At 54.9% G+C, this 25419-nt stretch overlaps 9 protein-coding genes across 9 annotated transcripts; 3 read left to right on the forward strand and 6 right to left on the reverse strand.

Moving 5' to 3' along the window:
* Positions 1 to 276: 276 nt before the first annotated feature.
* BO95DRAFT_491396 (terpenoid synthase) lies at positions 277 to 2412 on the reverse strand (the record flags this gene model as incomplete). Its single annotated transcript, XM_025590641.1, has 6 exons — positions 2298 to 2412; positions 2146 to 2245; positions 1742 to 2091; positions 1512 to 1682; positions 1169 to 1459; positions 277 to 1114 (listed from the first exon to the last, which is right to left on the reverse strand). The coding sequence occupies exons 1-6, from the start codon at positions 2318 to 2320 to the stop codon at positions 277 to 279; spliced, it is 1773 nt and encodes a 590-aa protein (XP_025444323.1). The 5' UTR covers positions 2321 to 2412.
* A 1434-nt stretch (positions 2413 to 3846) lies between these two features.
* BO95DRAFT_461556 (uncharacterized protein) lies at positions 3847 to 4203 on the forward strand (the record flags this gene model as incomplete). Its single annotated transcript, XM_025588829.1, has 2 exons — positions 3847 to 3862; positions 3950 to 4203. 2 exons carry the CDS (start codon positions 3847 to 3849, stop codon positions 4201 to 4203), a joined length of 270 nt encoding a protein of 89 aa, XP_025444324.1.
* A 180-nt stretch (positions 4204 to 4383) lies between these two features.
* BO95DRAFT_319745 (uncharacterized protein) lies at positions 4384 to 5493 on the reverse strand (the record flags this gene model as incomplete). The annotated part of the gene is made up of 2 exons (XM_025581779.1): positions 4384 to 4991; positions 5031 to 5493. Coding segments are annotated over 2 exons (1071 nt in total), but the record flags the coding sequence as incomplete, so codon positions are not given.
* A 3327-nt stretch (positions 5494 to 8820) lies between these two features.
* BO95DRAFT_440851 (uncharacterized protein) lies at positions 8821 to 9588 on the forward strand. Its single transcript, XM_025586052.1, has 3 exons — positions 8821 to 9105; positions 9174 to 9250; positions 9321 to 9588. Exons 1-3 carry the CDS (start codon positions 8897 to 8899, stop codon positions 9515 to 9517), a joined length of 483 nt encoding a protein of 160 aa, XP_025444326.1. The 5' UTR covers positions 8821 to 8896; the 3' UTR covers positions 9518 to 9588.
* A 181-nt stretch (positions 9589 to 9769) lies between these two features.
* On the reverse strand, positions 9770 to 10858 carry BO95DRAFT_512726 (uncharacterized protein; the record flags this gene model as incomplete). Its single annotated transcript, XM_025591541.1, has 1 exon — positions 9770 to 10858. The coding sequence occupies exon 1, from the start codon at positions 10829 to 10831 to the stop codon at positions 9770 to 9772; it is 1062 nt and encodes a 353-aa protein (XP_025444327.1). The 5' UTR covers positions 10832 to 10858.
* Positions 10859 to 11135: 277 nt separating this feature from the next.
* BO95DRAFT_440852 (putative MFS multidrug transporter) lies at positions 11136 to 13233 on the reverse strand. The gene is made up of 2 exons (XM_025586053.1): positions 13067 to 13233; positions 11136 to 12965 (listed from the first exon to the last, which is right to left on the reverse strand). Exon 2 carries the CDS (start codon positions 12916 to 12918, stop codon positions 11206 to 11208), a length of 1713 nt encoding a protein of 570 aa, XP_025444328.1. The 5' UTR covers positions 12919 to 12965; positions 13067 to 13233; the 3' UTR covers positions 11136 to 11205.
* Positions 13234 to 14824: 1591 nt separating this feature from the next.
* On the forward strand, positions 14825 to 16852 carry BO95DRAFT_384881 (cytochrome P450). Its single transcript, XM_025583461.1, has 5 exons — positions 14825 to 15188; positions 15240 to 15348; positions 15403 to 15419; positions 15466 to 16183; positions 16240 to 16852. Exons 1-5 carry the CDS (start codon positions 14881 to 14883, stop codon positions 16720 to 16722), a joined length of 1635 nt encoding a protein of 544 aa, XP_025444329.1. The 5' UTR covers positions 14825 to 14880; the 3' UTR covers positions 16723 to 16852.
* A 1266-nt stretch (positions 16853 to 18118) lies between these two features.
* BO95DRAFT_357958 (kinase-like protein) lies at positions 18119 to 19054 on the reverse strand (the record flags this gene model as incomplete). Its single annotated transcript, XM_025582380.1, has 1 exon — positions 18119 to 19054. The coding sequence occupies one exon, from the start codon at positions 19052 to 19054 to the stop codon at positions 18119 to 18121; it is 936 nt and encodes a 311-aa protein (XP_025444330.1).
* A 1761-nt stretch (positions 19055 to 20815) lies between these two features.
* Positions 20816 to 24944, reverse strand: BO95DRAFT_472067 (acetyl-CoA synthetase-like protein; the record flags this gene model as incomplete). The annotated part of the gene is made up of 3 exons (XM_025589626.1): positions 20816 to 22833; positions 22864 to 24354; positions 24611 to 24944. 3 exons carry the CDS (start codon positions 24942 to 24944, stop codon positions 20816 to 20818), a joined length of 3843 nt encoding a protein of 1280 aa, XP_025444331.1.
* Between the last annotated feature and the right edge of the window lie 475 nt (positions 24945 to 25419).

The following is a 25419-nucleotide window of genomic DNA, read 5'->3' on the forward strand; positions in this document are numbered from 1 at the left end:
GCCCGGGGTTTGGGTTTGATGGTGGTGGTGGCCGTGGCGGTGGTGTTGTTGGGGGGATTGGTTTTGGGGGTGGGGTGGCCGCCGGTTTGGTTGTGGTTTAGGTTTGTTTGAGGGGGATTTATCAGTTCTGGAGTTGGGGCTTGTGCTTGTGTATGGGAGATAATCTAGTACGCGTCGAAGCCAGCATAGTAACTTTCATACAACAGATCTCGCTAAAAGAATTCACGTCTAAACAAGTTTGTTCATGACCCGGCCTTTGCCCCTAGCTGCACGTCACTACAACATCCCCAGCCACGCCACCCGCAGCCTCCTCCCCACCGGCAAGCGCATCTTCCGCGCCGTCCGCAGACTCTCCCCCCTCCGTTCCCGCAGATACCGCCCAATCTCCATATAGCTCTCCACCGTCGTGCGCACCGGCCCTCGTACCCCGGCCGGCAACTCCTCGATCGCCCCCCTCGCCCTACCATACAGCCCCTCCGCCTTGTCCAGCAACCTCGCCTGCATCGCGTACGCCGCCGGCGACCGGGGATCCACCAGGATATCCGCCGGGGTGAGCCCGGCCTCGGCCAACCAGGTCGTCGGGATGTAGACGCGCCCGATGGCCGCGTCGCGGTGGATGTCCCGCGCGATGTTGACGCACTGCAGCGCCTTGCCCATCTCGCGGCCGGCGCGGGCCATTGCGATGTGGTTGTAGAGCTGGGATTGGTTGTAGTGGTGGTGGAGGAGGTCGAGGACGAGCTCGGCGACCGTGCTGGCGACGTGGGTCGCGTAGCGGTCGAGGTCGTGTTCTGTTGCTATTGGGGAGATGACCCTGTCCTTTTCCGTGGACTTTTCTGTGGACTGAGCGGTGAACGCGAGGTCCATTTCGAAACCCTTGAGGAGGTCGTAGAGGGGTTGCGTGGTCATTCGGGAGAGCGGCAAGATAGCTATTGCGCGGTGCAGGAGGGCCTGCTTGGTTTGATCGTACGGGGGCTTAGGGCTCGCCCAGCGTGCCTGTTCCTTCGGGCGGATCCGCGCGTCCAGACACCGCTGGCACTCTGCGATCCAGAACTGTGCTTCCCCCGCGTCTTCGGCTTCGTCGATGAGATCGTCGATCACGCGGCAGAAGGAGTATCTTGTTTCTGTTAATGGTGTTCACTGCGGGGGCAACGGGGAAGGGGAGGCGTACACGTAGATCAAATCCACCCGCACCGGGCCCTGGAACAGTGCACTCCCCACGAACATGCTCTGGCTCTTCTCGTGCAGCCGTGCGACCGCCTGCTGGAGGTCGGTGATGGCTGAGGCGTGAATGGCCGGGGGCCGGATCATCGCCTGCAGGACGTCCTTCACCGCATCGCGCGTCGTGCCGGGCGCATCACCCGTGCAGATGGTGGTGTAGTCGGCCATCGCACAGGCGTAGTCGAACCCAACCAAGCCGAATACAATCATCACGTTCGTCACGAGGAAGAAGAGCATTTCCCTGCGGGTTTCTTAGCTTACACATAGACAATGAAAATGATGAGGGGGAATACTCAATCTCCAGCCCGAAAACATGAACCCCCAGTTGCGTTGCGGGTGCTATCGACCACACCCCCGCGGCCATGGCGCTGCGATCTGCGACCCACAGATACACGGTCGGAAAGACGATTGGAAAGGTGGTCACGTTCCACGGAAGACTGAGGATGAACGGGGCGACCAGCATCCTGACCAGCGTTAGCCCTCACTATGATCGATGCCTGCAGGAGCAGAGGAAGCCACCCACCATTGAAGAAAAACAACCGGCAAAGCCCAAATCAGAATCAACCCCAAATACGTCCCTCCTCCCCCTGATACAAAACAAATCATCCCGATCGCAAACGACGCGACCAACCCGAGTCCCCCCAGATTTCGCGCCCGCCGCACCGGCTGCACGGGCAGGTACATGGGCAGCACCAACGCTTTGGAGCAGATGCAGTATACCATCCCCGTGATGGAAGTCTGCAGGACGAAGAAGGCAACTTCCTCCAGCGGAATATTGTAGAGGGCTCGGTTGAAGGTGGCGTCCGGGGGGTAGGACCAGATCCCGTGGCGGATCAGGTAGGAGTCCCATGGTATTGTGGCTGCTACCGCTAGCTATCATCCATCAGGTTTCGTTTTGAAGGCAAAGGGGGCAAAAGGTGGGGCTACAATATTCAAAAATGCGATTTTGCAGATGTCTCTGCTCGTAAAGAACGGGTAGTAGAATATAGTTAGTAGGGCTGCGACCGGGATGGTGTAGGTACAGTGGCTGGTTGATGTACTCGTTAGCGGTATTCTCTGATGGTAAGACCGTCACTCACAATAACAAATACTGAGCCCCCATGGTGATCGTTCATGTGCTCCGTCACAGGATCGCAGTGGTGTTGATCCCATAAATACAAGGGGGTAGGTGGTGACGAGTGTGACCGTGGGAATTTCGAATTGTTGGCGTCATGGATGTGCGGTGATGCAAGGTCACAGCCATGCGGCAAGGATTGGGGCTGGACGCCGGGCAAGACCGTGCTAGTTAGTGGTGCCCGTGCCCTGGCTCGCGCTGCCTGCTTGCGGATGCGGATATCTCCACCTGGCAAGGCTTGGAATCACCTGATTTCGGTCCGCAAAATCAAGCGCAATTGCACTTAATCCGGAAATCCGAGTTCCTGGTCTTGTTCTGGGAAAGTATGATTGAGAATCCGGGGAAAGAAGCGTGGAAGGTGGAATGGTTGGCATGGCTCGAAGCTTGTTGATGTGAGAGCAGGAGGGATTCCCCACATTCTTCAAGGTTCGAGGTTTCAAAGTTCAAGGTTGGTCAAGTCAGAGAGATCCTTGGTGGGCCCAACCAAGGCGCTGACCAGATGGCCGAATGTACTGGCATGCCGTTACTTCCAGGTGGATACCGATATACTTGATACTGATTGTAAGCAGGTGGCTCATAACCTGCGACGCTGGATTCTGTTGTTCGAGATCGGTGCAGTGGCAACAGAGGGGAAGTGACCGAATAACTGGAATCTTGAATTGTCAGTGCTTTGATTCCAGTGATGGGGTCTTATCGTTGGTTAATATGATGCTCAAAGCCAACAGACTCATGTTTGCCTAGCGGAACCGTCACTTCTTGCTCATTCTGGTCATCCGCGTCTGCCATGCGCTCAGTCGTTCATGGTTCATCCAGCATCTTTTTAGTGACTTGTTGGTGATTATAGTGGATTCAATCACTGCGCCATTTATGCACGACGCTGGCAGGCTGTGGTGGGTACTACCTGCATCAGTAAGCTGGCACCTGGCTCAAGATTGGAGCCTTGGAGGTTAAGGCCATGAAATTTTCTACAGGTGTTGTCATATTGGATTGTTCAGACATGATGCCAAGCCTGTTGCACCTGTCATGCTGACTTGGCTAATGAACCGGGCTTGTGCGGGGCAATCGCAATGTAACACAAATGGGACTGCGCACATGACGACAAGAAAAAAATGTACAGCATAAAATGCGAAAAGTCTTATGCATATCGTCTACAGGCCCTTGCTTCCACAGTATTCCTCGTAGGCAAGGTATCATCCGCCGGTGTCTGGTCCCGGCGGATTACGTCGATGCCTTACAAGGTGACACATATATCTGGGCGACAGTTCCCAACAATAAGTCAGGTTTCGATAGAAGGAAACAATCCAGCAAACTTGCTATTGCCTGATCTAGACTCCTCGAGCCGCCTACACTGGGAAAATCCTCATTCTAACACCAACCCAAGCAAAATGCATTCGCTCCCCGTCCACCAACTTCCCATCGACACTTGACCCCCATCTGAAGTCCTCCAATTGCCCACAGGCGAGAAGGGCTACCACTGGATCCTCTCCGATGCGGAAAGAAACCATATCGCAGAGATGCTCGACGTGGAGGGTATGTTCCCCCCTTATCACTATCTATAGCGCTATTTTTTTCAAGATCCGTTTCTCAGCCTGGGAGCTCAAACTAAATTACATCAAGACAAATCCCTCCTCACTCTGCGTGGCAATCGGATGATGCGGGAGCGCGCAACCTGTTCCGGCTGCGGCAAGCACTCCGGCCTCGACGACCTCGTCCACAATGCTCTGTATGCCGGCATCCACGGCAAGGCGTTCATGTTGGACGTGCTGGTGCACGGACCCAAGGCCGATAGTCCTGGGCATGAGATCACTTGCTCCGGCTGTGGATTTGTCCATGATGGCTTGTTCTTGTGGATTCCCTCTCTACCCTGGTGATATTGAGTGGACAATCATGGCTCTGTTCTTGGAAGATTTGCTAAATGGAAGAACTCTACATTTACATCATGTCGGTTTGTTAGACCTAATGATCAATCACTTCAGATTGCCAGATGTATATTGGTATTCGGTTCCTATTGGGTATGTAGTTCTCTCGGTCGTACGTAGTCGAGACCCTAATCAACAGTGATCCTCACACTCCGACTCACAGTCGGTCTGACAGCCGTCCCATCCTCGCGCGTGCCGGCGATAACTTAGCAACTGTCGCTCAGTCAAATGATCTGACCAGCTACTGTACCAGTCCAGGAACTCGGGCATGGAGTCAAAGCGCGGTCTGCGCCCGTACAGCTGTTGCGGCTCCCAGGGGTCGCAGTAGTCCACCTCCATGAAGACAATCCGCCATCCCCATTCACCAATATTGGGCGAGTCTGGGATATCATCATTCCACCTCATCTTCTTCTGTTCCCCATCCCCAACCCTCTCCTCACCCTCTTCTTCGTCGTCATCCGGATATTTCCGACAGTAGAGGTAGGCACTATACCACTGGGGCCACTGCCCCTGATACCCTTCTTGCCCAGTGAGAACCCCAGCCTTGACCTCCAGATCGCAATCCACATCAGCCACAATCGTCGCCCTACCAAATAGCGACGACTGATAGCTGTCGGGCTGTTCCAGCGACTGCCGCAGATGCTCGCACTTTGTGCGTACACACTCATGGTACCGATCTTCACGCTCGTGCCGCTGCCGTCCACCCTCCTCATCCTCGTCCTCCCCACGCTCACCCTTCACTCCCTCCCCAATTCCCTCCAACTCCTCATCCTCAAAACGGATGTACAACCCAGCCTCAAACTCCGCAACCCCGGAGTGCCGCAGATCCGGATCCCGGACCTCGTGCGCGTACCGCAGGAACCGGCCCAACTCCTCGCACCGCGGGATCACCCCGGGATGCTCGCTCCCTTGCAGCATATCCAGGTAGATCTGCCGCGCGGTCTCGGTGCGCAGCCGCGTCGGGTAGACCCCGTCCATGCGCCGGTCGGGCACGGCGTCCTCGTCCACCATCTGGAGGTAGGGCTTTCCCTCGTCCCAGCGGTTGGGTGCTGGATCCCAGTCGCAGTGGTGCCACTCCGCCATGCGCTGGATCTTCGTCTGGTCGGGGCCACTGGGGTCGCGGGTTTCGATCTCGGCGATGCGGGATTGGATGAAGGCGCGGTTGGCGGTACGCATGCGCGCGCGGAAGCGGGTGAGGGCGGAGAGCATGGCTGGGTCGGGGTCTGGGTTGGTGGCTGCAGGTGGGGTTGCATCTGGGATAGAAGAGGAATGGTCGGCCATGATCGGTAATGGAATAGGGTTGGGTTCTCGATAACGAAAGACACGCGCTGTGCAGTGCATAGAATGTGATCACGGGTTGGGCGAAATAGAATTCAACGTTGCGCCTTCATTGCAAGCATACATGCACTATCGAGAGGTATTTAAGCGCTACCTGCCATTTGTTCCAGTGGCATGTCTGAGCTCTTTTTTCTTGAGTGGTCAAGTTGTGCGCGCTAGGGTGGATCGATTACGGGTTCCATTGTGGGGCGGCTAGCCACCGATTCACGGGTACCAGCATTGCATGGAGGAGATCTGACTGTCTGATCGCACATATTTGTCTGGCAGTTAGTCTGGTTGATTGCAGAGTGCACAGTACGGTTGAACATAGCATTCAGGGCATCCTGCCAAGAGGTAGCCAAGAGTTCTCAGGCAGCCACGTCGCTGCCTAGCTCAAACTTCATCTACACTATTTCTGCCCTAGGCCTCCACAGCCCTAGGCCTTCAGGACTTCTTCTTGCGCTCTCCGAGGCTTGGCCCTCTAATAAACATCCAATAAAGCTGACGCTTTTGACACACGAAGTACAGTAGCCTGTGATGGAAAATGGAGTGCACGCGAGATGCTCCGACCTCCCCACTTGCTACCGAAATTGGAGATACCTAGCCCGTTCAAGAAGATTGAGTCTCCGAAGTTCGGTCCACTCCACCAGGTCTCCTGCATTGCAGTGCGGACTCGTCGCGTCTTGAGGCTTCATATTATCCCAATCCTGCTTCAAACCACCCCACGTACTTGCCTCTGTCAACCTGCATGGTATCGTCATCGCCTCCGAAACTCCAAGCCTAATGAGGCTTATCTCAGACTGGTCATGCTTGTACCACTAATTTCTGAAGAGGAGCTCTGGCCGGGTAAAATTCTAATATGTGTTCAATATGATTCTGGTCCGGACCTCGACGACGACGACAAGCGCGCGACAGCCAGGGGATAGTGGTAATTTGTGCAGGTCTCTACCCCTTCGACTCTCTATCCGCTAAGACTCGTCTGATCTTCTCCTGCAGGGGGAGTGGGTGGAAAGCGAGACCGTGGCCGATAAATTGCAATAAAGACGTGCTCTGATGTAAAGATGGGCGGCCGTCGATCAACACCTCCGCGATGTGTGAAATAGCAATCCTGTTAGGTCTAGGAACCTCGGAGTAAACCTAGCCTCTACGGTCGAGGTTCTGCACCTTTCATAGTCATATCATTGCTGCGCCCCTTTACACCCGGCTGTCTCATATAACCCTCCGTCATCCCAGAATTCCGCGGGAATCCTCGCCACCCGAAGAAACTCATTTGCTCCCCCGTGAGTTAACACGAACACTTTCGAAACTACACCCATGAAATCCAAAGCATTGCCCGCCCCTTGCGCTACAGCACCACCGGCAACGACCCCATCCCCAGATCCCCGCCGCGAGCCCCATTCCCCACCCGAAATCACCCACCTGATGTCGCTCTACTAGATCGAAACCGCCGACTTCCGGTAGCTGTCGATGACGCGCTAGGGTCAGGTGCTCCTCGACGCCAAGCACCAGGTCTACCCCGTGATTGACCAAGAAGCGCTGATTACTGAGCCGGTCGTCCTCTACTCCTTCCAGTCCAACGGACAGGTGGCGGCCTCGACGCGCCTGCAGCCGTGGCCCATGGCGGCTGAGATGCCCTGGTGTGCATGCAAGGCTGGCATTTCCGCCGGTTGATCGACGAGCATCCTTACTACCATTGCGGCCTAATCCGTACGTTGTCCTTTCATTTCCTTTCCCCTGGTTACCTGCAGCTCCCTGGAAGAAAATAGCAAGTTGCAACGTACTACTATGTACCTCTAATCTCTACTGCCAGACTCCACCAGGCCGTATCGTTGCTCGACGTCATCGACTCCTGGCTCATACATTACTATCCAGGAGACTGGGCGCGGCAGATGGGAATGTCCGCCCCGGGGTATCCCGCACTAGGAGCTTAGGGCTTGGAAGCGGAGTATGGGTTGAGCTGCTTGTTGGATGGTAGCAATAATTATGGATTCAATTGATTCCTTCCCTCTTCGTCCCTTGTTCCGACAGCACCGTTGTTCTGGGGTCATGCCATTTGCGAAGATGGAGCTTATCTTAGACTTGCTCATTGCTCAAGCCAGCTCTTTTGTTGTTCGAGGGAGGGAAAGTTCAGGCTAGCTCAAAGGACTACTTCATCGTGGTGTAACATGCCATGCCGCCACAAACCTTCTCTCCCTGACCTGCCATAGTCGTAGACAGAGGTCTCCGCGAGATATGGCCAGTGTAAGAGAAACCTGGCAAATCAAGCCTTATGCCCAGCATCGCCAAGAATCTACCTGGGCACTGGTGATGGCTGGGCATTCCGACGGAGACATCCGCCAGAGTCGTCCATTTCTCGGTCTTGCCACCGTACAATATATCCATTTCGGAAGTGACCCTGCAAGATATATCTATCAGTCACCATCAATTCATACATGCTGGATCTGGAGAAGTGCAACTCGTGCTTATGCGATAATACCAGCCCGACGTAGGAGGGCGCGTGAACAACTTCCACAAATGGATGTATCTACACAGTGTCAACTGCATATCAGAACCAATATAGTTCGCCTGCCCACTAACGAACAGCTTTTACTGACACTACCGCCCAGCACCACCCCTTGCGACAAGAACAACACCAGACCACCGCCCCCCAATCCCCCCCACAACACAGATACGAGCTTCGACGGAGGCAGTGAAATCGTGTTCCGACCCGGTGGATCAGGGTCTCGGCGGCCCCCCCAACGTCATTGTCCTCGGGAAGCCGACCCAAGGTTCCAGCCCAGAATACGAACATGGTCTCTAAATATGACAGCCCGCAGATCTGGTACCCAGGTACATTACGGGACCCGCAGCTTTCCACTACTACAATCTCTGATGCGGCTTAAAATAGTATCGCGGGTGAATAGTCCGACCCGAGGATGATCACCTGCCGGGCTCGTATCCTGACTGGAAGAAGTTTGATCCCATCCCGAGCATTGACTTCGCGTGGAGATGGGATGGGGCCCGTGATTCTGCTAGAAGCGGAACACGAGGTCGGAGATCTTGATGAGAACTGAACGGGATTCTGGAGAGGAATATCGGCGCGGGCTGTGTTGTGCCAAGATTCGCCAAGGGGTGTCGTGGACGTCATTATTCAGAGTAGCAGCGGGACGGGGGATTACTATGCGCGAGGTATAGAGCTCATAGTAGGGTTGGGAAGATAAATAGCTCCGTCGCTCTCGCCGATCTGTCTCCAAGCTCTATCCGACCGCGCATCGCAAAGACACTCGCGAAGCTACATCGATCATACTTATCAGACCTAACCTAACACAAGGCTACTGTTCAAATCACCATGCATTTCTTCACCCTGCTCCTCCTGGCCTACGCCGCCCTCACCGCCGCCGTGACCTGCGACGTCCGCGGCCAGGTCCACAACTACTTCGACTGCTTCAAGTGCCCCGCCCTGGCCTGCGGGTACAGCAAGCGCACCTTCATCACCAAGGGGCTCACCCGCGACGTCAGCTGTCTGTGGACGGACGGCGAGCGGTACAAGGGGATCAAGTACGCCACCCATCGTGTCTGACCCATCTTGCGTTTGTGGCTCCAGCTCCCGCTGACGCTCAATGCAGCAACTGGTACTATGTCCCGGCCGACAAGTGCTATATCTGGGGTGGACGGATTGATACCAAGCACTGCAAGGGAATCTGTAAGTCATGGGTCCCATTTCTCGGTTTGAGAGGTGAGAAGGCGGTGGTGAGGGCACTGACGTTGCGTAGCCAAAATCCCCAAGTGCGAGCCCTGCACGCCTCAGCCTGGCCCGCCGCTGCCTCTGCCCGTGGCCCCTCCTCCGCCGGCTGCTGCTGCGGCGGCGGCGGCTGGGGTCAGTGGTGGTAGTCCGGGTGGTCGACGGGATGTAGAGGTGGAGAGAGACGTGGAGGTGGAAAGGGACGTGGAGGTGGAGTTTGAGGCGTAAGCTGATGTGGGGAGGGTTGTGAGGGAGTATGGTGGACGTAGGCAGGGGAAGTGCTTTGTAGGGTTGATGGTTAGGGTGAAGGGATGTGGGATATGAACTCCGGGAGACTGTAATGTGCTTGTTCTGAAAAGCTGCTCCTCGTTGTCTGGGTTTGATATTGACTGTTACTCTTGTATCTTAATCACTGGTATTTAAACTTTCGAATGAAATCTACCGAACTGCACTTGTTGACCGTTAAGCACATCCCCCGACCTACAAATCAATCTCCACCAGCTTCGCCGGCTCCTCCCCCCCCCTCGGCGGGGTGATATGCCCCCCATTCGTCGTGACAAACAACCGCCGCCCATCCCCTGAAACCACCCCGGACGTACACCCCGCCACCAGGGCACTATCCCTCGCCCCGGCCAGCACCGACCGTCCCCCATCCGCCGTCACCCTAACCACCTGATTATCCGCCACCGCCATCAAATACAACCCGCCATCCTCCGCGACCGCAAAATCATCCACCACGACCTTCTCCGCCACCGTCTGCACCGCGCCCGCCGCTCGCACGGTCTGCAAGGAATCATCCCACCCCACCGGGACCCGAAACACCGCCTGCACGGCGTCAGTCGAGTAGTAGACGAAGCCGCGCCACACGCGCACCCCGTTCACGCCCAGCCCCAACGGATCCGCCGGCGACGCCGCCATACTCGCCGTATCGTTCAGCGCCACGCCGTACGTTCCGGTCTGCGTGTCCAGCTGCCAGATCACCCCGTTCACCGAGTCGGCCATCAGCACGACCCCCGTCCCACCCTCGCCCTTGCCTCCAGACCTCCCGGCCGGGAACAGAGTCATCCCATTCAACCACCCCGCCCCCGGCACATCCGCTATCTTCCGCACAGACACTGCACCTGACCCACCCGAAAGGTCGACAGAGTATACCCCCCACGACCCCGGAACAGGGTGTCCGATATCCGTGATCTGGAGTCTACCCGCGACGACGGCGTAGACCCCCTCGCGCGCGAGCGGGGTGACTCCCATGCAGGCCGTTGCGTTGGGGAAGGTTGCGACCACTTCCCCCTGGCCGGTGGAGATGTCGATTGTCCAGAGCTCCGGGACGTCCATTCGGGTTACGAGGAGTGTCTGGGTGGTGTTGGGGTCTCCGGGGACGGGGGCTGGCCCCAGGGCCAGGTTTTCGAGCCAGGTGCCGTTCGTGCGGTATTGGAATTTTGTGTGCAAGGTTGTGGCGGCGGTGCTGCCGAGAAAGAGGGAGAGGGAGAGGGAGAGGGTTCCTAGGGTTCCTAGGGTGAGGAGGTTGAGGGGGAAATGCATTTTGGGGGATTGGCCGAGGGGCACAGTTTGGGGGATTTAGGGACTGTACTGGGGTGGCTCGGCGGGAGGGGTGTGCTTAAATAATGAGGTTGCGGGAGCTACGCGGGAAGAACGGGTGATCGACGTCTGCTGGCGGGCTGGCTGGCGCTACGTTGCACCCTTGCTTGGCGTGGCTTTGCATGGACTATTGGTGTTGTGCAGCTTGGCGGGTCTAGACAGGCATGTGAAGGGTGCGGTTTGGTTGCTTTTTACTGGGAGATGGTTTCGGATCTATGGGATACTGTGTAGTAGCTGAGTGAAAGCCCTGTTGGATGTGCATCGCCCCTCTCTTTTTAACATACAAGATAAAACCAACGAAAATAGTACTGAAGCATCTACGCGTAGGGCATCTCCTCCTCCCGCAACCGACTCGCCCGCCGCCCCGCGTGCTTCTCCCGATCTGCCGCCAGCGTCTGCGCGAATTTACTCCGCCGCCGGATCGCCGGCCCCTTCCAGTAGAAGATGTAGATCGGCACCGCCACCAGCGCCGCAATGCACCCCAGCAGCGTCGACGCCCACGCCAGGTGAAACTTTCCGCCGATGTTCTCGTACAGCGGCGTCGCGTACATGGTCGCGATGCCCGCCAGGAAGTCCCGCGCGAATCCGTTGCCCCCCGTCGCCGAGGCCGAGTACGGTCCGTAGGCGGCGACCATGTAGTCGATGGTCGCCATGTAGATGGCGTAGTTGGCGATGGCGATCAGACAGGCAAAGATCAACGGAGCGATCCACGGCGCGTAGGCGGGGCCGATCGAGGTCCATGCAAAGCCCAGCAGGCCGATCGGTTCGAGGGGTGCGAGGAACAGCAGCAACAGCAGCCGTCGCTCGGCCAGGCGCGCCGCCGAGCCGTGCTTTTGGCGGATCTTCCGCTGGCGCCAGATGTCCGGAAGGAAGATAAGGTACGCGATGATGTATCCCAGCAGGATGGCGCAGAACGCCAGCCCGTTGGTCAGGGTGTTGAAGCCCCATTGGTCGAAGACGAGGGTGAACGATTCCGTGAAGGTGAAAATCAACGCATCGGAGAACCCGGAGAGCAGCGACAGAAACAGGACGATGGGCTCGCGCACGAACATCTCGAACGGCCGTCTCCAGATCCGCAGGATCTCGCGCAACTCCAGACGATTCGTCTTGAGCTCGTTCGGTCCGTAAACCGCACGATCCTCGCCCGACTGGCGACGGCGCTTGGCTTCCCTGTCCAGAAGCACGGTGGCGCGGGTCTCCGGCACCAGGAAAAAGTGCAGCACTTGCGTGAAGCCGCCGAAGATTAACTGCACCCAGAACACCCACGGCCAGGTGAGGTACTGGCCGATGAACCCGCCGAAGACGGGCCCGATAGTTGACCCGCCTACTGAGGAGAGCACCACATACGCCACCGCGAACCCCTGATCGTCCGCCTCCCACATATCGGCCGTCATGCCCAGTGTCACCGACCCCCCGGCGGAACTCAACCCGCCCAGGAACCGGCACACGACGATCGTCCCGAAGTTCGGCGCCAGCGCGCACGGGATCTGCCAGATGTTGACCAGGAACAGACTCAGCTGCATGATCGGCCACCGCCCGAACTCCTCGCTCCAGGGCGCCCACAGCTCGCAGCCGAACGCGTACGCCACCAGGAAGATCATCTGGCCCACCCGCGCCGCCTGCGCGCTGACGCCGAAGGTCTCCTCGATGCCCGTGAGGGCGTCCGAGTACACGCCCGTGTTGAAGTTCATGGACATCTGCACCATGAAGATCACGGTTAGGATCGTCCATTTCTTGTACCACGGGAAAGAAAAGCCCAGCTTGTCGTAGCAGTCGTCTTCGCTGAGCTCCCGCTTGCCGTCGGGTCGGGGTTTGCAGGGGAGGCACCCATCGCTCTCGTCGGAGGAACGCTGCGCTGCGTGTTCGGTTTGGGAGGTGGTCGGGTGGTCGGATTCGGATTGTCGGCGTTGGGCTTTCTTGTCGTCGGGTGGAAACTCGGTCTTCTTGTCGATTGTTCCTTGGCTTGTGTTGGTTTGATCATCGGATTGATTGTTAGGTTGATAGGTGGGGTGGGTGTCAGGCGTGGTCATTGTGATGAGCGGCGCATGAGATTAGTCGGGCAGTTGTTAGGGTATGACTAGAGCAAGCAGAAAGAGGCATGGAAATCAGCGTATAATGCTCCACTGTCAATCAGATAGACAATGCTTAAATTAGCTTGCAATTCTTGGCAGAACGTACGTGGAATCAAGGCCCTTTATACCTGCCGATCTATACTTATTCCCATCCCCATCCCATGCACAGAGTCTTCGCAGGAGTCAGTGGCATGACGTCGCGACAGCACCATCCAAAACATTTCTCAGCAGTGTTGGCCTGTTGATGGTTTCAGGTACGGAAAAGATCTTCTCCTGTCTGGCGTCATAGATTGTAAGGCCTGTCAGCCAACCGTCCCTAGGACGTACCACGGGCGGTGATGCTTGTTTTCATCAGGCATGGTCCACCAGCACGCAACATACTTAGTTTATTGGCCGTATGCCAGACTGGCAATGGTGCAGTGATGTTCCGGCCCTGGTGTGTAGGCCGGCTCTCCGTGCGTGGCAAGCCGGGGTTGTCCGGCGGGAAAATATAACCGGGGCCCCAGATACGGCCCACCGGTTCGATTGGGCTGTCTCCCGGTGTGATGAAAGATGAATCAGATGAGTTGACGTGGAGCGGAATCGACATGACGTCAGGCCGATAGACAGAAAAGCTGGTGCCTGAGTCGGATGTGGAATCCACCCCGGACTGTGGTTTTCTTCTCCGCATCAACCGGGTTGTTCGGCTTCATATGACGCAAGCTGAGCTTCTGATTCTATGTCGGACGATGTAGATACAATAGTTAGTAAGTTTATAACTCCCACTTACTTGATCCACGCCATGTTGTGTGAAAGAACTCGGTACGAGGGCTAGGATGGGGGTCTCCGATTATCCGATGCTTAGCCTCTTGGCGGAGGCTTCGACCACTCTCGGGGCTATCAGCCGAGTAATCCGCCCAGGCTTGTTCGTCGGTTTGACTGGGGTATCGGGGCTAGCCAGTCACCTTGTGGCATCCCTCCGCTCTGAATCGATGCGGCCTGAATCGTTGTGTGCTTGTCAGATATGTTGTCTGGTTGGTTCCATGTAGCTTACGTTAGTGCTTTCAATAAATGATCTCGCCAATTTTCAATCCTCATCATGAGGAAAAGAAAATGAATCACAGGCCGGACCTTGCAGTCACTGATGGTTGGATTGTTGATGTAGGGTGTGTACAGCCTTTATGTAAGATAATATGTGCTTGACAGAGACCCCGAATTTGATACCTGGTCTCGAGAACGGCGACCTGCATTGCGAGCGCTTCAAGGGAGGGAACCCCTCGGACGTATTGAAGCGCTTTTTGCTGTTCTTGTAGGAAATGAGCTCAAACGGTGGAGCTGGTTATCCTGGTACATCATGGTAAGATCAGACTCCAATTGGTTGATAGAGACAAAGAAAGTGCAGCCCCTGTCCTGTTGAAGTTAAGTCCAACCGGTCAAAGCAGTATTTGGATGTCAGCAGTAGAATCGTGTGAAACTCAGCCCTTCATTGTCAGCATACGCAGCTGAAATGCAAGGATAGAGGACCAGATAATGAAGCATATACCCAATAGCATAGACGGGCGAGTCGTGGTCAAGTTCGTAGGAAGTCGCGAGATGGTTGGGAATTAGGATCACACTTTCCAAAAAAACACTAATCCCCTACAGGAAATATAGTGGTAATATGGCACTGTAGTCCGACAGCCACTCCCCGCTTTTGACCTCCATCTCTTACGAGGAAATCAGACGATGGTTGCCCCGGTCAGATCCATCGAATTCAAGGGTGTTCAAGCTAGAACACACTCGGAAAGACTCCACCGGCTAACTTGCTTTAGCAGCAAATGCATGTCTCGCCCTCGTCTTGGCGTAAGCAGAGCTCACCCTCAAAAATCCAAATGCGCGGCTGGGCCTCGATCCCGCTGTCATATCACAAAATATCGAAGGTAAATCAGGATAGAGCTCGAAATGTTATCGATCTGGTGGATCACAGTGTGTCTCTTTGCGATCTACAAAGCCCTCTTCTTTGTGCGCTTGTATATCCAAGCCCGTCGCACTAGATTTCCCATCGTCTTCGCCCCCGCACCGACCTCAAGCGCCCCCTGGTTGATTCTCGCTCCAATCCTGCGTCCATATCTGCAACCAGTTCTTCCAGGATGGCTTTACGACCGTTGGGATCTTGTGACACATGGCTGGGAGTTCCGCATGAAACGCGGCCCTTTTGACCGCTGGGGGAATACCTTTGTCTTGCTCACCCTCGATGAATGCATGGTCTGGTGGGTATTATCCATGTGTCTTGTACGGCCATCCTTCTGATTTGTGTTTAGGACCGCAGATGTCAATCTCGGGAATGTGATCTTGCAACGCAGGAATGACTTTGAACAAGCCCCTATTGTCGGAAAGATTCTGGGTTTCTTGGGGCCTAATGTGTTTGCGGTACATCAGTCATCGTTCTCTCCTTATGCTTAGACACTGACATGAGAGATGCAGACCAATGGCGACGAATGGTACGCAGCCTTTACTGGAACGCTGGCTCTTTCTAATCTCTCGCAGGAAACGTCACCGTCGCATGTTTGCTGCCAGCCTAGACGAGCGCATCAGCCGAATCGCCTGGTCGGAAAGTCGTGAACAAGCCCAATCGATGTTGAAATATCTCTCTAACCACCCGGGAGGGGATACACTTACTGGATTGCGGAACCTGGCGATCAATGTCATCGGCCAGGCAGGGTACACGAAAACCACCCCTTGGTCGCCGGCACCACTTCGAGACAGCGCCGACCAGGAAGAGCACGCTCGTACGGCCTACTTCAAAGCCCTCGCGCTGGCAACCGATATGTTCCTCGTGGCCGCCTTCATCCCTCCCAAGCTCCTCAAATTATCCTTCATGCCGGCTCAACTGCGTCTCTTGGGCCAACGTCTCGAGAAAGTCCCGCAGTACATCGCTGAAATCTCTGAAGAGGAGCGCCAAACGGCGAGGGACGAATCCGCGGGGCGCAGCAATTTCCTCCGCTTCTTTCTGCAAAACTCGGACACAGACGCGACCTCCGGGTTTGCCTTCACGCCAGAAGAGCTCAGTGGGAACCTGTATGTCTTCACCGTTGCGGGTTACGAGACGACTGCCAATACCATGGGGTTCGCGGTGACACTGCTGGCCGCGTATCCCGAATGGCAGGAGTGGATGCGCGACGAACTGCGTGATCTTCCTGTAGAGTCGTCAACCTGGTCCTACGACGAAGTGTTCCCCAAGTGCCAACGTACATTGGGGTTCATGGTACCCATCCCTTTTCCTTCTCACCCTGTGACCAAACTCCTGACAAGATCACACAGTTCGAGATCCTCCGCCTTTTCACCCCCGTCCTTCATTCGACCCGCGCCGTGTCCGGACCTCAACAGCTCGTCAGCGAAAAAGGCACGCATTTCCTCGCGCCCCCGATGAACGTCATGGTGTCTGCGGCGGCCATTCATCTTGACACAACGATTTGGGGAGAGGATGCCACAGATTTCAGACCCTCACGCTGGATCGATGACACTGGCAAAGTGAGATCCCCACCGAGGGGGACGTTTCTTCCGTGGTCTGGCGGCCCCCGCGTCTGTCCGGGGATGAAGATGTCCCAGGTGGAGTTTGTCTCCACCATGGCCACGCTGTTTCGGTCCGCGCGGTGCGAGCCGATTGCCGTCGACGGGATCACGCAGCCGGAAGAGCTGCGGCGGAGGTTGGTGTGGTTGACGGATAATGCGATTACAAAGTCGACGATGCAGGTGAAGGATCACAAGGATGTGCAGTTGCGGTGGGTGCGGGATGTATATTAGCGTAACTCGTTGTTATTCTAGCTTGTGTTCATGCTCACCCGCCAAAACCAACTTCACCATAAACTGTTCCTTAGGAATCGATGGACCGAAATGCTCACACTCCCAGAGAGCAAAGCATTCACTTCCCGGCACTAGGCTACTAACTTAGTAGGGGTTCTTCACTGTAGGCCCCGGGCCTAGCAGCCTAACACACGGCCCGTCAGTGTTACTCCCAGCGCTGGCCTCCCCCGAAGCCATCCCCGGAGTCACTGTCTCTTACTCTCTCACCACCAACACTTCCTTCGCCATCTTCTTCGTTTATATCGATCTCATCCACACCACCCACCTCTACAATCCTCAAACCTACGTATCTTGCACATCCAACCTCTTCGTTCCAAAACCAGTCAGCAGAAAAAGTCTGTGCAGGAATTTGAACCCAATAACTAACTCTCACACCGTTCCAGAACCCCACCTATAGCTTGACACCGCAGACCTTCACCCCTCGATCCTCCATCCCGTGAACCCCGAACATTGTTCCTCACAACCGTGAACTATGTGTTGCAGGAACTGCGGCTGGAACCACATTACCACCGAGCCTCCCACGAAGAAATGTATCAAATGCCGCACCTACCTCACACTGTTTGAGCGCATGCCCAGCAATGCTCCGTCCAAGCCCCAGGACAAGGACCACAAGCCCAAGCCTGACGACGACAAGTCAAAGCCTCAGGCAAGCACCTCGAAGTCTCAGGCGAGCAAGTCCAAGTGAACAGCAACATGTTGGCCAGTTTCGCATCTGCCAGTTACCGCTGTTCTGGAGCCACCTCATCGCTCATCTTATGTGGTGATAAAACACCTCTATCAACGCGTGTGGTTGGATGATTGAACTATGACTATAATCACGTGTATGTGAACTGCCAAACATCGTGTCTATAGCAAAGATTGACTGGTCGCATACAGAAATGGTAAAAAGGGTAGGAAAAGCGGAATTTTCTTTTGTGCTGTTGGCTTTCTGAATCTGGAAAGGATTGGGTGTGGCTACCATGGCGTTCGGACAGATTTATTCTATCACCGATAGAAAGGTACTAGGTTTTCTCGGCTTATGTTTTTGTCATCTAGGTTCTTCCATTGGGAGGATGAGACAAAAGCTCCGGAGTTGGGATTTGTTCTAGCCTGTTCTGTCTTTCTCTACTTGGTGCTTATCTTTGTCTACCAGTCTCCAGGGCATATGAATTGACTCTTTCTGAACACTATCATCTTTGTTGCCATCGACAGCTTTGGTGGTAAAAAATACATAAAGCAACATAGAACGTAAGAGTCACGATAGCACCAGCATAACAGCGGTGAGAGTCCATGATAAATACAGCAAACAGGGTAGAGGATCGCTGGGGTGCCATCGTGGACTGCGCAGCTTATCTGCTTAAGACTCATCCACTTCAGGCTCATCCACTCCAGACTCATTCTTTTTGGACTCCTCCTCTTCAGACGCCTGGATAAAAGCCTTCGATCTACGTGTGTCGAGATCAGGTTTGCAGAGGTTATGGTAATCAAGAAACCATTCAAAGGCATCCTCCATATCGGGCATGTACTGAGCCAAGAGCGACTTCCAATCAAGGTCGTCCTGACCCTCACCAGTCAAAATGGTACCGATATATTCCCACCAGACAGGAAAGTATCCGGCTCTCTCCCAGTCGATGATACCAGCCAGCTCCCCATTCTGCACCATGATGTTGACGTGTGTCAGATCATTGTGGGTGAAAGTAAAAGGCTTAGTGGGCGGCATATAGCGTCGAAGCCGACGACGTACGGCCTCAGGGAGGTCTGGATTCAGGCGTGCCGCCATGCCATTCCACACATTGTCATCAGACTTTAGCGGGGGGCATGGTGCATATTGACGGCCATCCTCCGTGTACAAGTAGTCAGAGTAGATAGGACGGCCGTCGAGCCCTTCAATACGATCGGACTGGAGGGCGCGAAGCTGAAGGAGATACTCGGCAGTCTGCTTCGCAATGTTCTCCTTCTCATCGTCAGTCAGCTTAGGCCAAGCCTCATTGAGGGGTTCACCCGGGATGCGAGTAATGATAGTCAGGGCGTGACCGTTATTTCCTGCACGATGCGTGATCACAGTAGGAACAGGAATGGTGGTGTTTTCCTTAACGAAACAGAGATTTGCACTCTCGTCAGTGGGGAGCATGGGGCCACGATCCTTGAGAATCAGATCCGAACCCAGGGCCCAAACGCCGCGATCGCTGGCTTCGTAGAAGATTTTGACGTCACTCTCGTAGTCGCAGCACCTCTGTCGCTCTGGACTGAAATTGCACGCAGAGCAAGGTACAGTGGAGCGCGGAGTGAGCATATCAACTGCGGGGATTTCTTCTATCCTGGCCAGATGTTCGAGGGCGTCCTTGCCTTCGACGGCGACGAACTTCTTGGTGCCAGACTTGTTGGCGGTCTCGGTACTTGAATCATCACCGGCCCCAGTTGAACTGTCACTGCTAGACTCGGAGGATCCCTCATCTGAAAGCTTGATGGAAATCGCAGGGGTGAGGACGCTGGCAGGCTGGGTGAGAGACTCGGCCGTAGGCTCAGAAGCCGTCGCAGTGGTGGTCATGTTAAGAGATTCAACGCAAGACTCAGTAGTGGGCGCAGTGCAACTCTCAGTAGCGGCTTCAGTGCTAGGCTCGGGAGAGGCCTCAGTGACAGGCTCGGTCGAGGTCTCAAAGGTGGGATCATTGGCAGTGTGGGTGGAAGACTCGGTTGTGTCCTCGGTAGCTGTCTCAGAGACGGGCATGGTGACAGGTTCAACGCAAGACTCAGTGGCAGGCGACGTGCAACTCTCAGTAGAAAGCTCAGTGGTATTTTTGGTAGAAGTCTCGGAGACGGGATCATCGGTAGTGCGGGTGGAAGACTCGATTGTCTCAGTAGAAGTTGCAGGCGCTGGCATGCTGACAGGTTTGACGGAAGCCTCAGTAGTATGTTCAGTGCAACTCTCACAAGAAGCCTCGGTAGGGGTCTCGGAGACGAGGTCTTTGGCAGGCTCGGTGGGAGATGCGGTGGGATTCGCAGTGTAAGTCTCAGCTGGAGCCCCAGTTAGAAGCTTGATAGAAGGCTCAGTGGGATTGTCGATGACAGGCTCGGTGGACGCCATGATAGAGGATGGTGGTGAATGAGGAGGGGAAGTCATGGGAATAAAGGATGAGAGCGAAGTTGTTGAAGAGGTGGTAGGGAGATAATTCAGTGTGTATTTGGAATCGCAAGCCAAATGTTTTGCATGTCACGGGGTCCACGGTGTTGCTGGGGGTTTCCTGTTTGAGAAGCAACTACTGGTCACGTGTCCAGCCTACAATCCTGGCAAGCCTGAACTGCCTTCACACTCTTCGCATATCATTCGGCTTCACTCCAATCCTCTCTTCTCCTTTTCGATTCCTGTCGCATACCAGTATCGCAAGCGATCCTTGTGAGATAATGGCTGGTGAGATCTATCTCCAGTAGTGTTCTTTTTCCCTCTAACGCCATCGTTATGAAAGAAACGAAAAGAAAATGTCGCCTATGCTGCTCCGCTTCGAGATTCAAACAATTTTGCAATTTTGTAACGCGACATACCTCCGAAGTTACTCTAAGGTAAAATCCACTGTCATTACAACGATGTACACCCGTGCCAGTCCCTGTGATGCAAAGATTAGAGGCTGACCGGTGTTGGTATATGTAGTCTGTCGCACCACCCAAGGCCTTCTATCCAGCCGCCATGACTAACTACTTCCTATGCAGCGCGACGATCCTTCCGGTCAATCAGAGGTGCCTATGCTCTACCCGGATGAGTCTCCCTGACTGGCAGTGACATTCCCGCTGCGGTGCAGAAATAATATGTCGTGATGCACGCAGAACACATTATGGCTGTGAGATGTCGTTGGTCCTTTTGCAAAGCCTTGACAGTCAGCCTGCCCTCAGACACAACACCTTGGCTCTTATCAGAAAGCTCGAATGCTAAAAATTGATTCTTGCTTAGATCGATCCACTATATTTCTACCGGTGACCTTGACGACAAAGACTGCAACACCGTCTCAGTAGGTCGCAAGAAGCTTGGAGGAGACCGCGTGCGTTTCTCCAGCGATCCTGTTTACACACGCGAGGGCTCCGGTCCAAGAATATGCGACTCGCGTTCAATGACGCTCCTGTCGAAACTTTGAATCGTCTGGCAATACTCCCCAACCAGGTACTCTACCTGCGGCTCACTAAGGATGTGACTCGAGGTCGCGATGTTCACATGCAGTAGGTTCGCCTCAGGAAGAATATGCACATTGGCTGCCTGTGAAGGATTATTGGGCAGGGGATAATGGCTGGCGTGGCACTGGACTCCATCGAGCCAGCAGTCAGTCGGAAATTCATAATTGCGGACACGCACGAAGCTGGCGAGAGGAGTAGGCGTGGGCCAGGTCGTGCAGTTCCTCACGATGTCTCGATATCCCAATGCGGAGTAGGGCATAGTCTCGAGGTGCTGCTGTTGAATCGCGTGAAGGACCGCAATTTTGGAGGCCATCGGCTCAAACAAGACGGAGACAGGGACAATGCTAATACAAGGGCCGAGGATGCGGTCAGCATGGGCCACATCGACATTCCGTCCGTGCACAACTTGTCCGAAGACGACAGCCTCAGAGCTCTCAGATTGCGAAGCAAAGTACCGGAGAAGCGTGACAGCCCATGCCGCCTTCAGCAAGCTGGCTAGGGTGATCCCGGATGGCAAGGAAACAGCAGGGATTGTCTTTACGACATTAACCACATATGCCGGCCGTGCAGTACTGCCCTCCGGCCCGGGGATAGGAAGTCTGTGCTCGCGTAGTGAAGTCATCCGGGTTCCCTGCAGGACCTTTCGCCAAGTATTATACGCAATGTCCGTCTGTAGCCCCAGCACTGCTTGCAGGTGAGCGGAGAATGGGCTTGTCGCAGGCAATGGCTTCTCGTTGTAAAGAGCAGCAAAGTCACCGACGAGGACGGAGGCCGAAAGCCCGTCGTAGAGCGCATGGGCGATCCGGAATACGAGAAACACGTCGCCCGTTTGCTTGAGAGTCACCAACTGCGAAACAAAGGGCGGTCTACCACTTGAGGGACTCTCTGCGACAGCATTGTCGTCCGAACAATATCGGTCCAGATTATCCGTTTCGAAGTCACGAATTGTCAGCGGCCAGTCTTTCAACACTACCTGAGCATATTCGCCGTTCTGAGCGACAAAGGCCGTTCGCAGAATTGTATGCCGAGCAATGAGCTGCTGACAAGCACGGATGACCCGGCTCCGATCGAAGTTCAAGGGCAGGCCGAACCGGAAATACCGGTAGTTCATCATTGTCAAGCTCGTCTGTTGAAAGTCGGCAAGGGGCAGCATCTCGAGCACCAAAGAATATAGCTCCGCCGGTACTAGTCGACGCAATCCTTCATTCTGAGCAGCAGCGAATTGCTCTTTGCCAGAGCTCGTCCGCGTTGCCTGGCGCCCATTATGTGAAGGTTTTGGCCTCGATGCCTGGGCCATGTCGGACAAGATTGGACAGTTTAGAATGGTATCTTCTGTCAAATGCAGACCTTCTCTGCCTGCGAGCCAAGCCAGCTGAAATGAGGTTATTGAATCTCCTCCGATTGCGAAGAAATTGCTGTCGGCTCGGACCGTATCCTGAGGAAGCTTAAGGACCTGAGCTATCAATTTCCGCAACTGCACTACTGGGACCGATGCGTCATCTGGGGCATTATCAGCCATAGGAACCTGCGACGCTTCTGTCGCTTTGACCAATTTTGCCCTTGTTGAAATGGCCATCGGGGTCAGACATGAATCCTCTGGCTCGGGATATTCCTCGTTGGCTGCGGTTAGCGTCTCAGATACCACCGATTTCAGCCGAAACCGATCAAACTTCCCTGACTTGTTCAGCGGCATTTCTTCGACGAGGAAAAAGTGAGGTGGCATCATATATCCAGGGACACGGGTCATCAGATACTTCTTGGCTGCTGTTGCCAATTCGCACTTGAAATCACATGGAACCATGGCTAAGGCCCCAGCTTTCTGTACTTTTGGGCCCTGCGCTGAGCTTGAGCTATGTTCAATGACCGCAGCGAGTTGCGCCCGCATAATCTTCCCACGATGCTTGAGTCCGTCTACTGTAATGACAACAACCTTTCGCACACCGCGACTGACGAGCTCCGGACACTTGGTGAGGTGATGCTCAATCTCCCCGGGATCCACCCTCCTGCCGCTCACCTTAATCATGCTATCTTTTCGTGAAATGTACTGGATAGACCCATCCAGATTGTACCGCACCAAGTCTCCAGTGCGGTAGAGGCGCTCTCGGAAACTGCCAAATCCGTACGGAATGACTCGGGTTTGCCAGTCGGCTGACTTCATGAACACGAGACGACTTTTCTCCTCGTCACCCCAATACCCCCTTGCGAGACCCTTTCCTTGAAGCACAAGCTCCCCAACGGCTCCGACAGGTGCCAGGCGGTTCGGGTCATCCACATCTACGACCCACAAGCAAGGGTCACAGGCATACCCGACGCTGCGTTCATCCCAACCTGGCCCAAAGTCAGGAGCTAGTATGGCAACCCCGGCCGTTTCAGTTGCCCCATACCCGTACATCACACGCACATGCTTTGCCCACTCCTTCACCTGGGACATGCCAATTGTTGTCCCCCCAAGTAAGAGCACACGAAGGGTCGGGACATCAAGTGGCTTCACAACGTCCACCAAAACTGGCGTCAAGAATGCATAGTTGCAACGGTGGCGGTTGATGAACCCTGCCAGGTCCATCCGTATGTCGTTATCAGAGGGAATGCAAAGGCAACCCCCCACCATAGGCATGAGCAGAAGTTCGCGGTTGCACAGGGTAAACCCATTCGCGGCAGATTGTACGCGGCGGGTGTCTGGTCCCAGCATCAGCGGTCCTATCGTTGCCAGAGCCGAGGCGCAGAATGCCCTATGCTCAAGTACTAGACCCTTAGGCTCCGACGTGCTCCCCGATGTGAAGACCACGTACAGAGCATCTGAAGGTGACGATCGCTCCTGTTGTTGCTGCAGAGCTCTGTCGTCAATGTCCTGGTCGAGAGAGGTCGCAGCGTCTTCAATGATCACGGTTGTCGGGGTCAAGCGACGGGATAGCGACTCGCAACCGCGCGAACACGCGACAAGTGGCGCAGAAACGGTCTCAATCATCTTTCTAATGCGCTCGAACGGATTGGATACATCCACCGTGAGGAAGGAACCACCCGCACGCATCACGCCCAAGGCCGCGACCACTAACCATTTTGACTTTTCCGTAAGTATGGGAACGGTCACCTCGGGGCCAACACCCATTCTGATCAGCTTTGTGGCAAGCCTAGCGGTCAGCCGCTCTAGCTCGCCGTATGTGACCTCCCCGTCCCAAGCTGAAATTGCGATGGCTTCTGGTCGTTCGCGACAAGAGCGCAGAACGATCTCCGTCACGCATTGGTCATTGACGGAGGTCCTTCGGAAAGGCATATTCCATCTAGCCATACGTTCGACATCCTCTTCACTGCACAAATCCATGTTTCCCACTTGTTGCTCGGGGTCTCGAATGACAGCCGATATTGCGTGGTGGAAAGTCTGAGCCAATGCCTTGACTTGCTGACGAGACCAGCTCATAGGGTCAAAGTCAATCACTGTTAAAAAGGCCGGATGGCCATGGCTGGAAATGATCTTCACAACTAGCTTGGACTGTGTCTTGCTTAGTCAATGCTTGTAGTTGAATGAGGAGATGCTGGAAGAAAGTACACACGCTCGCATATTCCCTTGTCTTATCGTGTATCTCGCCGTCCACCTCAACAGCAAGCATAGTGTTACAGACTTCATGGTGATTTCCGCTATCATCCCTGCAAAGAGACTCCGAGCCCTCACAGGGGCACTCCTCTCTCTCACCTCGCCCCTTCTTTTGCAGAATGTCCTGAAGAGTAGTCGTGCCGGTGATGTGGCAATCGTACAACTCGAATTGCCTCCTTGTGCTCGTGGCAAGCTCGAAGCAGATGTGATCCAGAGAGGTATAGCTTCGCAGCAGCAGGGCCCAAGCCACCCGCACCAAGGAATCTACCTTGCTTCCGCTCTCAAGCCACTTCCGTGCATCCGTTTGGGACCATTCCAGCACTACCGATTCGCGCTCTCCTGGCCTCGACGCGGCTCTGGCCGAAGTATCAGCACTGGCGGAAAGGGCAACCCTCGGAAGAATACATATTGGCGGCGAAACGATTGCCGTCATCGTCGCGAATTGCTTTCAAAACGTGTGATCCAAGTCTTTTCGGTCGAGAGCATCGCAGGACCACCGCTCAATTTATATGTCTCGATGACCGAAGACAATCTCATTTATCCACTGCAGCAACACGGGGTAATCTGCCCTCCCTTGCCTCTGCGCCAAGCTAAGCCACACCGACTCTTCTAACTCGAGCTTGGGGTCGACTTCCAAGATTATTATTTTGATCGGAGGAAATCTCGATACGCTGCTGGCGCATTCAGCCGATCCGTCACCTAATCGATTTAACAAGCCGCATCCCTCAATAAGCAGAGCACAAGAGATCTATCGGATGAGCTCTTCAAACTTAGAGCAGTCATAGAAGCGATCTATAGGCTCCATATAACAGGTACTGGTGGCATGTGTTAGTCGTGCGAACGCGAAGCATATGTACGATGACCGGCATCCATCGCAAGCCTGGGCGGCTGCCTTTCCCGACACAAGC

Source organism: Aspergillus brunneoviolaceus, assembly GCF_003184695.1.
Source record: "Aspergillus brunneoviolaceus CBS 621.78 unplaced genomic scaffold BO95scaffold_18, whole genome shotgun sequence".
Classification (NCBI taxonomy): Eukaryota; Fungi; Ascomycota; class Eurotiomycetes; order Eurotiales; family Aspergillaceae; genus Aspergillus; species Aspergillus brunneoviolaceus.

Excerpts from the sequence above, each read along its gene's own strand:
- BO95DRAFT_440851 (XM_025586052.1), top strand. The coding sequence starts at position 8,897 with ATGCATTTCTTCACCCTGCTCCTCCTGGCCTACGCCGCCCTCACCGCC. Across the intron at positions 9,106-9,173 it reads GAGCGGTACAAGGGGATCAA|CAACTGGTACTATGTCCCGG; the intron begins GTACGCCACCCA and ends CGCTCAATGCAG. Across the intron at positions 9,251-9,320 it reads CAAGCACTGCAAGGGAATCT|CCAAAATCCCCAAGTGCGAG; the intron begins GTAAGTCATGGG and ends GACGTTGCGTAG.
- BO95DRAFT_440852 (XM_025586053.1), bottom strand. The coding sequence starts at position 12,918 with ATGACCACGCCTGACACCCACCCCACCTATCAACCTAACAATCAATCC.
- BO95DRAFT_384881 (XM_025583461.1), top strand. The coding sequence starts at position 14,881 with ATGTTATCGATCTGGTGGATCACAGTGTGTCTCTTTGCGATCTACAAA. Across the intron at positions 15,189-15,239 it reads CTCGATGAATGCATGGTCTG|GACCGCAGATGTCAATCTCG; the intron begins GTGGGTATTATC and ends ATTTGTGTTTAG. Across the intron at positions 16,184-16,239 it reads AACGTACATTGGGGTTCATG|TTCGAGATCCTCCGCCTTTT; the intron begins GTACCCATCCCT and ends AAGATCACACAG.